This window comes from Leptonychotes weddellii, chromosome 9 (genome assembly GCF_054177405.1).
Source record: "Leptonychotes weddellii isolate Sample4059 chromosome 9, ASM5417740v2, whole genome shotgun sequence".
NCBI lineage: Eukaryota > Metazoa > Chordata > Mammalia > Carnivora > Phocidae > Leptonychotes > Leptonychotes weddellii.
In genome coordinates, this window is record NC_138377.1 from 22,949,200 (window position 1) to 22,963,365 (window position 14,166).

The 14,166-nt window shown below is 39.3% G+C and overlaps 1 protein-coding gene across 3 annotated transcripts in view; it reads right to left on the reverse strand.

The window, feature by feature from the left end:
* Positions 1-239: 239 nt before the first annotated feature.
* The window catches only part of GPATCH2L (G-patch domain containing 2 like), a 55,065-nt gene continuing 41,138 nt past the window's right edge, over positions 240-14,166 (reverse strand). For all 3 annotated transcript variants that reach the window (XM_081830174.1, XM_081830176.1, XM_081830175.1), the window contains exons 9-10: positions 11,036-11,130; positions 240-4,978 (exon numbers count right to left, since the gene is read on the reverse strand). In XM_081830174.1, the coding sequence (XP_081686300.1) occupies positions 4,818-4,978; positions 11,036-11,130 (256 nt within the window). In that variant the 3' untranslated portion in view covers positions 240-4,817. The remainder of the gene's footprint in view (positions 4,979-11,035; positions 11,131-14,166) is intronic.

Genomic DNA, 14,166 nt, shown 5'->3' on the forward strand with positions numbered 1-14,166 from the left:
AACGCAACAAGTATTTATTACACAATACTATGTACTCAGGGTGGTTTTTTCTTCCAATTATTTTCATTTTTGTGAGCCATACCTTAAAGACTTCATCATTATTATGCTGGAAAATACACGACATTTTCCCAGGAAACGAAAATGTAATGAACAAATATCATGAAATCATGGATAGCAGTATCTTACACAAATGTTTTACTGTCTATTGTGAAAAATGACTATCACTCACAGACTAAAAATTCATTGTTATATTTTAATCCACTTTAAAGGTTGTTTCCATCCATCTAAATATGGCCTTGATGGCAATTTTCTCCACATCATTCTTTCTCAACATTTCCAGATCTTTTAGGGGCTTTAGGGAAAAAGTATGGGAAATAAAAACATTAACAGTTTCTGCAAAGAATCATATACAAAACATGTCTATACTTATGGAGGGAAATATAAGTGCACCTCAGAGCTTAGGGGGATGCCAATATATTAAAACGCTTAGGTACAGCAAAGCCTGTGGTTCTCAAATGTCCGCGTGCATCAGAGTCCTCCGGAGGCCTTGTGAGACTGCCCGGCCCACCCTCAGTTTCCGATTCGGGTGGGTCTGGTGGGGACAAGTATGTGCTGCTGCTGGTGGTCAAGGAGCCCCAGCACCCCTGCTCTAAGCATCTCCCCTTCTCTTCCTCATGCCTTCTCATTTCTGGACTTTGCCAAGATTGCTTTCCCTGGTCAACATCTTCGGGATCTGCCTCATTCTTCAATACTGTACTTGAAAAGTTTCTATCCCAAAAACTTGGCAATTTTAGTGTTTATCATGTCTATTTGCAGAGGCAGGAAAATTTCTCCTTTTGGCCATAAGTTTATCTTGCCGGACTTGTTAAGAACCTTTCAATCCACACTGTTCAGCGGGATCATTCATTTTCCTTGCTTCTTTCCGATGTTGCTGTTTCCAGGCATTTGACATTCATCTGTTTGGGGATCTTAATAATAGTTTCGTGAAGGCATCTCTGGGCCGCTATAGTAGAACCCACCGATTCCCTCACCTTCTCCCTGTGTGCCATTTCCTGATGGGGTAGGAACCCATCCTGACTGCTGCCACCATCTGTAACTCTACTAGCTGGCACGACCAGAGCAGGAGATAAGGAAATACTGACAAGTAAGACAGCTCAAGCATTAACAAAGGAAGCAGCTGACACCAAGAGCAAACTGCTTTTACCATCCCTGCCGCCACCCCGTGAATCATGACATATCCCGTAAACTGTGCCCTGGACCAGACTGCATCCACAGCCGCTAGAGTAAGCACTCTGTTCTCACACCGGCTCACAGAAGGTGCACCGGACCTACAGAACACTGACTGCGGCTCCTAATGCTGAGATTTCTACAAAGCCTTCTCCCCGGGAAACACAAAGTATATGGCCCACACCACGGTAATGAAGCCAAACTGAAGAAAAGACCTGAAATGAATCAAACATCCCCCGGAGCCCAAGTGGAGAGGCCACCCCATGAGCAATGACACTGCGAGCCTAGCTCCTTCTCTTGTTCAACTCCAAGTGACCTCTGTGCTGGCTCTGCTCCTGAGGCTCCAGAACTTCCAATGCTGTGGTCTAGACTGCGTTTCTGATGCCAAAATGCAAAGATAGATCACAGTCCTCTATGTGGGATTCATAAGTAGTTGAATTACCTATCGTCAGTGTGGAGCTTTACTCATTAGCAAAGGATGCCACAAGCATCACGGAACAAGAAATTTTGTTTCAGCTTTTGGTCCTTTTGCTGCCAAAATGGCCTTGTTTGCAGCCTGTTTCACAGCCCAGCAAAACAAAATTTTCAATTGCATTTGATTTCAAAAGAATTCAAGGTTAAATGTGCCTTATTGATCAAGCACGCACCACTCAATAAAGATCACACTCTGCCTCTCCTAAATTTGGCACCATGTAAACAGCTAATTCCCTCTTCTGCACGGTTCTTACCAAAAAGCAACCCAAGAGTTTTGATGCAAATGAACTTGTTCCCCTTTAAATGCTGCATCTGAAAAATAATCTCAAATTCCCTTAAACTCATAAGCAAAACTAATTTCTATGAATGATGCTCATGTAAGTGGATAATGTCTTGACTTTTGCTCCTTGTGGAAAATACAGAAGATTAGGATTCAGACAGGCAGACTGTGTAGCCAGCTAGGATAAATCAGAAGCCGAAATAAGTAAGAACTGTGGAACTCAGCTTCAGTTACTACTTTTAGACAGATCAAATAAACACGAGCTCAATGATTATTCTCAAAGGAAGTCACGCTATCAGTTTTTTCAAGAGACTACAAAACCTGATTTTGAAATTGTATCTTTTGTTGAAAGGTAACAGACTTTACTCAATGTATGACATCATACACTTTGCTATATAAAAAAGAAATTTAAAATTTATGATTCAAAAAACACTCAATTCCAAGGTTATTCCTCTGGAATTGACTCATATAGAAAACAAGCAAAGTAAGTTGGTTAATAATTCTGTCAGCATGCTCATGCAGCAGCTTAAAATGAGGAGCACAATTTACAACCCTGTGTTGCAAAGTATTAATAGCTATTTCTTAGGCAATTAATTTTCTTCCCCACTTATTACAGGCAGACATGGCATTTTTGGATAATCCCCATGGGATGTATTCAAAATATGTAGAAAAGCATGCCCAAGAAAGATGATAAACATTCATGTCATACTGTTTCAAAATTATGGGTCTCCGAGTGACTCAGGTCTACCAAGAAAAACAAAAGATTATAACCCAGGGCAGAGGAAGTCCGAAAGTCTGGGATTTTAGTCTTGGCTTGATCATGTGACTTTTGGGCAAGTCGCTAAACTCTGTGACCATTCTTGTCTCTCTAAAATAGCAGTACATCATCCTAGAGATGTTTAAAATGTAAATAAAGTCATATATAAAAATTATTTGTAATCACAGGTAGAAAGGAGAATTGCCAGGCAACAAGATTCTATCTGAACTGTGGAGATCTGAATAGGCCATGATCACAGGACCCATCTCTGCAAGAGCCAGAGCTTAGTGCAAAGAAAATAAAATTATGTCCATGGATTTTTTTCCCCTTGAATCCAACAAATATGTTAGAAATGTGTCTCAGGACATGATGGGAACTAGGTAAGAATGCACATATGACAATAAAACCCCCCTTCATCAATAAAACAATTTAGTAGTGCCATTTTATATTCAACAGGCATTTTTATTTTCTATACTGCTCTGGATGTAGCCCCAATGGACAAAAGGAGAACTAGGGGTGGCTCCCAGGGATGCTGGTTTGGCTTTAATGCTACTCCTCACTTCATAATCTCCATGTGCCCCTCCCTCCACCAGACTCCTCGTTATGGACAATTGACGTGTTCTCCCTCTTAAAGAAAGTGCCATTTTAAATTAGCTTCAAGTCCCCCCTTCCAACTAGATTCACACTCACCCATCAACAAGGAAATCCTGGAGTTAGCACGGATAGGTAAGGACTATCATTTTTAAAGGGAACACGACAGAGCAGCCGACCCTCACATTGTGTGTGAGGAAAAGGGACAGCTGCACTTCAGGGATAGGAGGCTCTGTCCCACTCGGCACCTAATTCAAGCACAGAAGATATCCAGGGGCAGGGCTGGGAGTTCCTCTGGAACGTTACCAGAGAAGTGGGCACTTAGAGAACAGTTTCTCTGTATTTCAGAGCAAATGTACTCAATTCGTACAAAAAAGAACCCTTCTGTCAACCAGGCCACAAATGACAGACACTCTGGATAATACTTTTTTAGAAAGGGTGGCTTTTCTCCAGCAGCTCCAGGCAGTCACTTATTCCTCATTTTGACAAAGTAGCATCCAACTTCAGGCATGGCCGTATATATAACTCCACATGCAGCTGAGCCGTCATAAACACGCCAAGTATAAAGGCGTGTCAAAAAGACATTTTTCTCCCCGAAGTATGTCCCCGAGAAGCCATTATTATAATAGAGTATGAATTTCTGCTGCAGGTTATTGACCTATAAGCTAACAATAAAAGTCCCATTTCATACATAAAAGCTTATACTGTGACATGAAGTACTAAGACACAATCCACTGACTATTTTAAGTTTGCTGAACAACGAAACCATTTCTTCATTATATTATGAATGTACATATCCTCCTGCGGGAGAACACCAACTCTGGAGATGAGGCAAAGTATAGTCCAGCTGCCGGAGATCCCATTAGGCCATCCAGAAAAATGGAAGAAGCTTCCACTGTCCGCGCTGCTGGTGTCTCCTCTGAGGCTCCCAAATGAGAACTTGGTGAATTTGGCTTATTGGCACTCTCAGTGAATCAAGACCAGGCTCAAAGGCAAACTCTATCTCCTGTAAACACAATTCCACACACAGGTCTCAACTCAGTGTTTACATCTGTCTAGAACTGGCTACAAATTTGGGACTTCCTCAAATGATGTTAAAAGCTACACATGTAAAGTATGCAAAAGGAGTTACTAGTTTTTCAAGAAAAGAGACATACCTGCAAAAAGCAACAGCTCTGTGAAAGGAACTGTAGGTAGCTGTTGGGACAACGACAGCAATGTAACAAATATAGCATAGGATGACCTTTTTTTAAAAAAATTGCTGCTGCAATACTTTACTAACTTTAAAAAAACAAAACAGAACAAAACAAAAACAGATTTCCACAACATGGTTTTCTAAGAGAGAGTCCACTGCTTTGTTTGAAAGAAGGGTCACCCCGGCGATGAAAGGATTGGAAATGTCAATTACGATATGCAAGACTCCGCGGTTCCACGTCTGGGATGCGTTTCACAACACCCAGTAGCTCCTGGTGGGTGGAATCCTGCTCTCTAGCTGTATCCAGGGCTCTTTTCTGGTGGCATTTTAAAAAACGTCGCTGCAGCTGAGTCAGTGGCTTTCTCTGCGGCAGAGGTCCTGACCAACCACTCAGGGTTTGGAGATTTCTGGACCTGCGATGCTGGTGTAGTTGTTTCCACTACATCCACATGAACTGGTAAGGTGGTTACAATAAAAGGAAGGAAGAAAAGATCAAGGGGAGACAAATTAGAATCAGAGACACTTCACTGCACAATTCTCTGAATGCTTTTATTTTATAACCTATGAAGCCAAGGAGCCACATAAGTTTTTTTTTGTCCTTTCCAAAAAAAAAAAAGAGGCAAGATTTCAGTGAGAGTATTTCTCTACCTGAGAAAGTGTGTTTAACTGAACAAATAAATAAATCCAATTGTACAAATTCATAATGCAGTCATGATCACTTACTGAGCACTTATGATCACTTACTGAGCACTTATGAGCTAGGCACTATGCTATGTAAATACTGTCCAACCAGAATCTGTTTTCCTAATGCAAACCCTTGCAAGTAGGAACCGTCATCTCCATATTCTGGATCAAAAAAGTGAGGAGGAGAGACAGCGGATACACTGCTCAGGGACACAACAGAGCTGATTAAGTAGCAAGATTCAAGCTGAGATACTGGACTTCAAGCCCTAGGCTCTGTTACACTCCATGCCTCCAGTAACACAGTATTTCCAATAAACAGCATATCATAAGAAAAATCACACAATCAGGCCCAGTGTTTTTCAACAAGGACACGAAAGACATTCTGGACATGATCATCATTGCTTGTGCAGGGCTGTCCTGTGTATTTTAGGACACGTACCATTCTGGACCCCATCCAGTGAATGCCAAAAGCATCCTCAGTCATTGTGATGACCAAACACTGTCCTCCCATTTCCAAATGCCCCCTGAGCAGAGTGGTACAAACCACCATCATGCCCACTCTGTTGAGAGTGAACGAATATACACCAAAATACAGCAAAATCTAGACAATTTTCATTTTTACCTTGTCACTCAATTAATTCCACTCCTAGGAATGTAACCAGAATAGTAATTTTCAAGTTGTGGGTCACAAAATCAATTTAGTAGGCCATGACCAGTACTTTTTTTCTTAATGGAAAGGAACAGGATATATCAGAGTGAACCCAAGAATTTATTTCAGATTTATATGTACACTCACATACATATTCGAACATGAATTTCTTACTGTGAGTTACTGCAAAAAAAAAAAAAAATCTGTAGGCTATTACTCTATGGCACATATACAAGAGCTTCTTGAGGGCAACAGTTTTCAAGCATTTTGGAACCTCAACCACAGCAGCAAAAAATACATTTGACACCACAGCCCAAATCTCTGTCTCTCCCTCTCACACAAACACGTGCACAAGCACTCACTCACTCATATTTAGCTGAAAATAAATTTCATAAAACTGTATTTACCATTACTATATGGTATTCAACCGCAGCGGGGAAAATCCCTTATCCTAGGAAAACTGGGGATTTTGTGCTCTGTATTTTTTACTATGGTAAAACACACGTAACACAAAATTTACCAATTTAATAATTTTTATGTGTACAGTTCCATGGCATTAAGTACATTCACACTGCTGTACAAGCATCAGCACCATCCATATCCAGAACTTCTTCACTCTCCCAAATGGAAATACTGTACCTGTTAAGTAGTAACTGCCACTCTCCTCCTTCCCCAGCCCCTGGCAACCATTATTCTACTTTCTGTCTCCACATATTTGACCATTTGAGGTACCTCCTATAACTGGAATCATACAGGATTTATCCTTCTGTGTCTGGCTTATTTCACCTAGTACTATGTCTTCATCCATGCTGTAGCATGTCAAAGTTTCCTTCCTTTTCAAGGCCAAATACTCCTCCCCTGAATGTTTAAACCACATTTTGTTTATTGATTTATCCAGCAATGGACACTTGCGTCGCTTCCACTTTTTAGCTCTTGTGAATAATGCTGCTAGGAACATGGATGTACAAATATCTGTTTGAATCCATGCTTTCAATTCTTTTGGGTATACACTTAGAAGCGGAATTGCTGGCTCATACGGTAGTTTTATGTTTACAATTGTGAGGAGCCACCACCCTGCATCCCATAGCGGCTGCACTATTTCATGTTCCCACCGCCAATGCCCAAGGGTTCCGATTTCTCTCCATCTTTCCTAACATTTGTTGTTTCCTGGTCCTTGATATAGCCATCCTAAGGACTGTGAAATGGCCCAGAAACACTTTTGCACATGTTCTCCCAAAGACCAATGCAGTATTTTTCACAGTAGCATAAAATGGGATATAATCCAAATGTCCATCAGGAATGTTTAATTATAATATACTCAGCATAGTCATTCAATGGAATACCATTTGCATATGGTGGCGTAAAAAAAAAAAAAAGGATTTTGGCAGGACAAAAACGAATAATCTCAAAACATAACTGGGTGAAACTTAGAAAGTAAGACATTCCATTTACACAAGCCTCCAAAAAATGCTAACTAGACAATGTATTGCTTAGAGAGCTATATGTCTGTTAAAGCTAGCTGAAAAAATTCCCAAAGAATGATAAATGATTAACAAAAAACCATATTCACGTAACCAAAAAACTGTATGAGGACAATGGTTACCTACGAGGACAGTGGGAAAATTTTAAAGGCGATGTTCATGTTCTTAAAGTGGATGGTAGGTACATGGATATTTGCTATATTGTTTTTCTTGACACCTTATCCATCTTCTATAAATGTTCTTTTATAACCATTCAATATTTACTAGAAAACATTTTTAACTTTAAAAACCATTTGAGGGCGCCTGGGTGGCTCAGTTGGTTAAGCGACTGCTTTCGGCTCAGGTCATGATCCTGGAGTCCCTGGATCGAGTCCCGCATCAGGCTCCCTGCTCGGCGGGGAGTCTGCTTCTCCCTCTGACCCTCCCCCCTCTCACGTGCTTGCTCTCTCTCATTCTCTCTCTCTCAAATAAAATCTTTAAAAAAATAAAAATAAAATAAAAACCATTTGAATTTTAAAAAGGGGCAGTAAGAAAAAAGTAAAAAGGGGCAGTAAGAATCTGCCTTATGACACCTGAGGCAAGGGCTAACCTACAATGGAACTACTGAATCCGATCACAGGGTTAGAATAATTTTTAGAATAACTGTTTCAACTTTAAGATTCCATTCACTTATTCAAACAAGAAATACCTAGTGAGATCATTCTCTGTGCTGAGTACTATTTTAGATGCTCAGGGTACAGAAGTGAGCAAAACAGATCAAAATTTCGGCTCTCGCAAATACATCTCTAGCATCACTGGCCTGGTATTTGGAATTTGATGTAACTAGTTAACAGATTAACAGCTGAGTACCCTTCCAACTGATGCTCTAAGGACACATATCCTATCCCAGAGACAGGAAGGTCAGAAGAGGCTCAGGGGATGCCCAAAATAGTAAGGGCTCTGAATACAATGTCTTATCATCCCCCAATTCTCCTCTACCTAAAAGCCATGGGTTTAATTTTTGAAGGAATGGGATTTGTACACCAAAGGCTCCATTCTTGTCATTCTAATCAAGAAAAATCAAATCACGGAAATGAAATCCGGTTTTCATTGAGTTTCTTATGCTTCTTATAGCCACTTAATCTCAAATCTTAGAGAAAATACCCCATTTTTTCTTTTCCAACCACATTTTTTAAGAGCACATAGAGCCAATTCACTTCAGCAGGAGGTATAGACTTTCCCTGTTCTGGGGCTTTTGAAACAGAAGCATGTTCTTACATGGTTACTCACTAAAATCCAAGGGTGGCTCTGTGTACCAGGTAACTGTAGGTTATAAAGTCATAAAGGGAAGGGGAGTGGAGATAAAAAGAAGAAAATAAAGGTGCTACACTTTCAAGAAGGATCTACTTAACGACCCTAATGAAAAGGTCTTTTTCCCTGGCCTTTCCTGAGTGTTAATATAAAAAGACAAGGAAGACAAGCTACTCCTTTCTGCTCTTCACCTCTCTAGCCTTATTAATACCTTTAAATTCAGTCAATCTCAACTCAAAACTTTCTACCGGGGGGGGAGGGGAAAAGGGAAAAGATTTGTGGCTGCATGTTTAAGAAAGAAGCTGAATTCATCACAGTGACAGGGGAGAGTGTTGGCAGAGATCTGAGCTATTTATTCTTTTAGGAAAATCCTATAAAGAATGACACAAGGAAGCCTCTATCTGCAGTCTTGTTCATCACGCCGGTGAAGAGTCAGATAACAGATGTACGCAGTAGCGTGATTTAGTGCCAGGAGCTGGCCCCCGATGTGTATTAATACAGCGGCAAAGCGAAACGCACCTCTCTTCATCACTCATTTCTATAAAAGAGGTGGAATCCGAGATGGCCCGATGTGAGGCAGAGCAAGCCCATTTGTTCTACTGACTGATGGTGCGGGCTCGGGCTATGTCCTTCACCTCCACGGGGCACTCAGGTTGTGGATAGGAAAAAAAGAAAATGTTCAGTGAAGCAGACCTTAGTCAACAAGTGAGAGGAGGAGCTGGGCTCAGGAGGAGAAGTGTTGAATGCCCAAACCTCGTTTAATCCCTCCCAGTAACATTTCCTGCTTTGAGTGTGGAACAAGGTTTTTAAACTCTTCTCAATAGTTCTTGTCTTAGGAACAATTAAAAGCTAAAAATAGAAGCTAGATATTGAGGGGGGAAAAAGAACAAAAGATACAAGAGGGGAGACTGTTGTAATGCTTCCAATACCATAGGCTGGATTTTGATGCAGTCACAATTTGGAACCAATGCTATCTTATACAACACAGAACACCTGAAGTGTGTAACAGCGCAGCTCTCGAAGTCATAAGGAAACCGACTTGACCTTGGCTCTGCAATTTATCATCCACGGGACCTTGGAGAAGTGATTTAACCTCTGTAAGCCTCAATTTTCTTATGTGTAAACTGGGAATAAAAACAGCATCTACCTTTTAAAGTTGTTGCAAAGATTAAGTGAAATAATGCATGCAAAGTAATCGGCTCAGGCCATGTCCATGTAGAAATCACTGGAAAAAATTTACTATAATTATCAGACCTGTGATTAAGATTGTCCAGGAAGAACCATTATCAAGCAGTCACCCCAAACAGAAGCTGAAAGAAGTCGATTTTAAAGTATGCTGAAACTTACTAAGTTAAGGGAGAGAGATAGATAGAGTTCCCTTCTCTCTGAGGTCTATTCTTCACTCATCAACTGCTCTGATCTATACAATATACAGTATTTTCTGAAGAAAATAAAATAATCTATGATATACTCAATTTCCTCAGAGTGAATTCACTATCATCAAGAAAATAACTGTACTTCCGATAGGTCCTACACACAGATATGATCTTTTTATCCAGAGCAATTTATCCTCAACTGTACTGAGATAACACAAAAATTTCCTGATTACCGATTATGTTTAACTGTCTTCTCCTAACTCCAAAGAAAAATACCTACAAACATCCAATATTCTTTCTGATATAAATAATGACTACCCCCCATTTTTTAAGGATAACATACATAAAGGGCATAAATCATAAGCATACAGCTCAATGAATTTTTACATATGCATATACCCATGTAATTCCTACCCAGTTGATGACAAAGAGCATTTCCCAGAAGACTTCTGATTATGTCGTCTCCTGGTCACTACCCCTCACCAAAGATAACCACTATTTCGGTTTCCAACCAACTGGTTTTGGCCAGAAAACTGCAAGGTTTTAACTTGAAAAATAGTTTTTAATTAGAAATTTCATGACTAGTAGAGTATTAGTACTCCACTACACACAGTAACAGTGAGAATGTATTGTACTATGTGCCAAGTAAAAAAGTAAATAAACCCATGTGGCTCCTTGGCTACTGACTAAAACTGCCACCCTAACTGGATTTTCATGACCACAGACCTAATTTCTTCTCTGTGCTAGAACAAAAGCACAGATGACTGAAGATTGCTAACTGTAGAATACCGGGATTCAAACCCAAAAAAGCCACATGACACTGTGAAAAAACACAGACTTCAAGGTTAGAGGGAACTAGGTTTGGATTCTTAAAATGTGTGTGACCTTGGGCAAATTACATCTCACATTCTTATTTTCCCAAGTAAAATGGGAATAAAATGACCTACCTTATCATAAAGGTTATATATAAAACATAATTTAGTGCCCGACACACAGTAGGTGCTCAATAAATGATAACGACATACAGTTACCTGCATTTGGGCTGGACAGAGATGCTGTGGCCACAGGTTTCCGTTTCCTCTTGATGTCACGTGAACATGGGGGTCCCAAGTGTATGTTTGCCTGTCTGCAGATACAAGAAAGAAAAACATTGTTTTCATTTTTAATTCTTATTGTAAGACATTATGTTCAGCCCAGATAAAATCCTTGACCCATTATAGACATACACTAACAAGACAGGCATCGTTCTTTGTCATCAAGTGTCAAGTACAAGATTATTCAGGATTAATCATAACTCATTCTTTATGCACAATATATACCCATTTTAAACCTTTTACCTAATTCAGAATAGCAGACACTCAAAGATTAATTTCAATAAATGTGTTTCATTACATGCTGATTTTTGTACAATTATTTTTCATAAAAACTTTAACTGCTATTGTTCTAAACTCACTAATGAAATACCTATTCCCAAGTGGTAATATATTGAAAAGTTTAATGCTGCATGAATACCGGTATTTGCATAGAATTTTAATAGGAATTTAACCCTTCTATCACTATAAATCTGGATTTTTAACAGTGTCTGTATCACAAGTTAAGTAAGTTTGATTTCTGTGATTTTTAAAAGTATTAATTACTTGCTAATAATATATTCCCTCATCTGAATATTCAACTTATTTTAAAAACAGTGGGTGTTCCAAAGCTGGAAAAAAGCAACAGATTGCCTGAAAGACAATGGACTTCACTCTGCAACAACAGCTGGTACGCTTTTTTAGTTGCCCACTTCCTCCTTCCTCAAACTAGACAGATCCTACCCCTGATTAAGGACCAAGCTGACTCTCACCTTTACACAAAGCTTTCCTTGAACAGTCAAGGCCTTACTGACCATGAATCATTATTTAACTGGTATACGTATATCTTGTTTCCCTAATGAGGCTTACTCCCCTTGAGAACAGGGACCATGTTTATACTTCTTTCACAATTTTCCAGTGATCCACCAACCTCAGCACAAGGCACTTAACTGACAACCATTAAGTATCTGTTGACAAGAACTGATACGAATGAAAGTTCTAAAAACCAAATAGTCAACTGTACACTTAAAAGTGGTTAAAATGGCAAATTCTATGTCATGTATATTTTACCACGATTTTTTAAAAATAGTGAGAGTATGTACATATAAAAAAGAATCTAGTAAAATTATACCAGATGAACTCCTAATTGGTAGTCTTAGCTGAGGATTAAGTCTCACGGCTTAATGATCTTAAAACTAGAACCTCAGTCAAATCTAAGAGCACCTAGTTAGTTAACAAAGCACCAAGACAACCGCTGAATGGACAAATTTTCCTATTCAGAGGGCCCCCAATCTGGCAACTTCCACAGTTTAAAAGCATACATGTATATACATTATTTTCTCTACATGCAAAAGCTTAAGAATCAATTCACTTTATAAATGAGAAAAGATAAGAATTTAACTGAAATCATAAGATTTCTGGAATGCACAGAACACTACAATAGGCAGAGATTTACAGTATATAAAGCCCATGTTTTGGAAAATTCCATCCAAGTCACTCTGTATTGATATCCCTCTCTTCTATATGGAAAAAGAGTTAACTTTTGAGTATCCCATGAATAGTTAATTCTGAACACCCAAAGTGAAATGTAAATATAAATGTATAAAGTAGGGGAAAACAATTCATTTTTCATACCTTACCGAACTCCTGGGAATAAATCAGCATGTTGATTTAATAATAAGAAACACTGATGACAGAATATCAAAGGTAGAGAGGCCTTCAGTCTAAATGGAGAGAAGGTAATTCCCTTTGAAGCCAAAGACACAGAAAAGAGAGTGACCCTACAAAATTTTGGTTTCTGTCAAAACAGAGGAATGTACAGAATAGGGCTTCCATCTTTTCCACAAATAAGGTACTTGAGTACACATAGATCCAAACTCAAAAGCTGGCCACTTTGCTCTATTCCAATCATGCTTCTCCTGAAGTACTTCAGAAAGACAAGCCAAATAAAGGGTAACAGTATATATTCATGCTTCTTTCTTCTTTACCTTAAGCTTATATAATAACAGTATATATTCATGCTTCTTTCTTCTTTACCTTATAAAGGACTCTCCAAAACTTTTTAGATTAAATGTTAACATCCTTTCTTCAAACTAAACTATGTTATTAGATGTCAGGATAGTGCTTACCCTTGAGCTGTGGGGTAGAGGGGAGGAACAACAGTGACTAAACAAAGCACCAGGAGCTTTTGGGCTTGTTTCTGGATCTAGATGCGGGTTACTTGAATGTGACTTCATTATCCTTCGTTAAGAAGTTTCATTAAGGGGGGCGCCTGGGTGGCTCAGTCGTTGGGCGTCTGCCTTCGGCTCGGGTCGTGATCCCGGGGTCCTGGGATCGAGCCCCGCGTCGGGCTCCCTGCTCGTCGGGAAGCCTGCTTCTCCTTCTCCCACTCCCCCTGTTTGTGTTCCTGCCCTTGCTATCTCTCTCTGTGTCAAATGAATAAAATCTTAAAAAAAAAAAAAAAAGTTTAATTAAGGGGTGCCTGGGTGGCTAGTCAGTTAAGCATCTGCCTTTGGCTCAGGTCACGATCCTAGGATCATGAGATTGAGCCCTGCTTTGGGCTCCCTGCTCAGTGGGGAGTCTGCTTCTCCCTCTCTTCTTCCCCTCCCTCTGCACTCGTGCTCCCGCTCTCTCCCAAATAAAATCTTTAAAAAAAGTTTAATTTTAAAAAATGCAAAACAAAAAAACAAAAACATTGCTTCTTCAAGATCAACGCAAAATGCTGAATTTTATGAGACAAATGCAAATGAAAAGTATAAGAACAGTACTCAAAGGAGTTTTAAGATATTAATTCTTGGAGTATCCACTTGGGCTGAACGAAATAAATACTGCCTTTTATTTATACACCATCCATCATTTTCACAGCTTTGCATGTTTGATATAGGTCAGTAAGACGGTTAAGGGCCCTATTATTATCCCTCCTTTACTGACCTAGTCAGTAACATTTATCTCACATTTTCAAGAAATGGCACATTTGGGAATAAAAAGATGAAATCATTTATGTCCAAAAATATTAAAATTTTTAATCATTTTAAATGGAAATATGGTGCTTTTTAAAATGCTTATTTTAGTAAAATGGAAGTAAATATTAA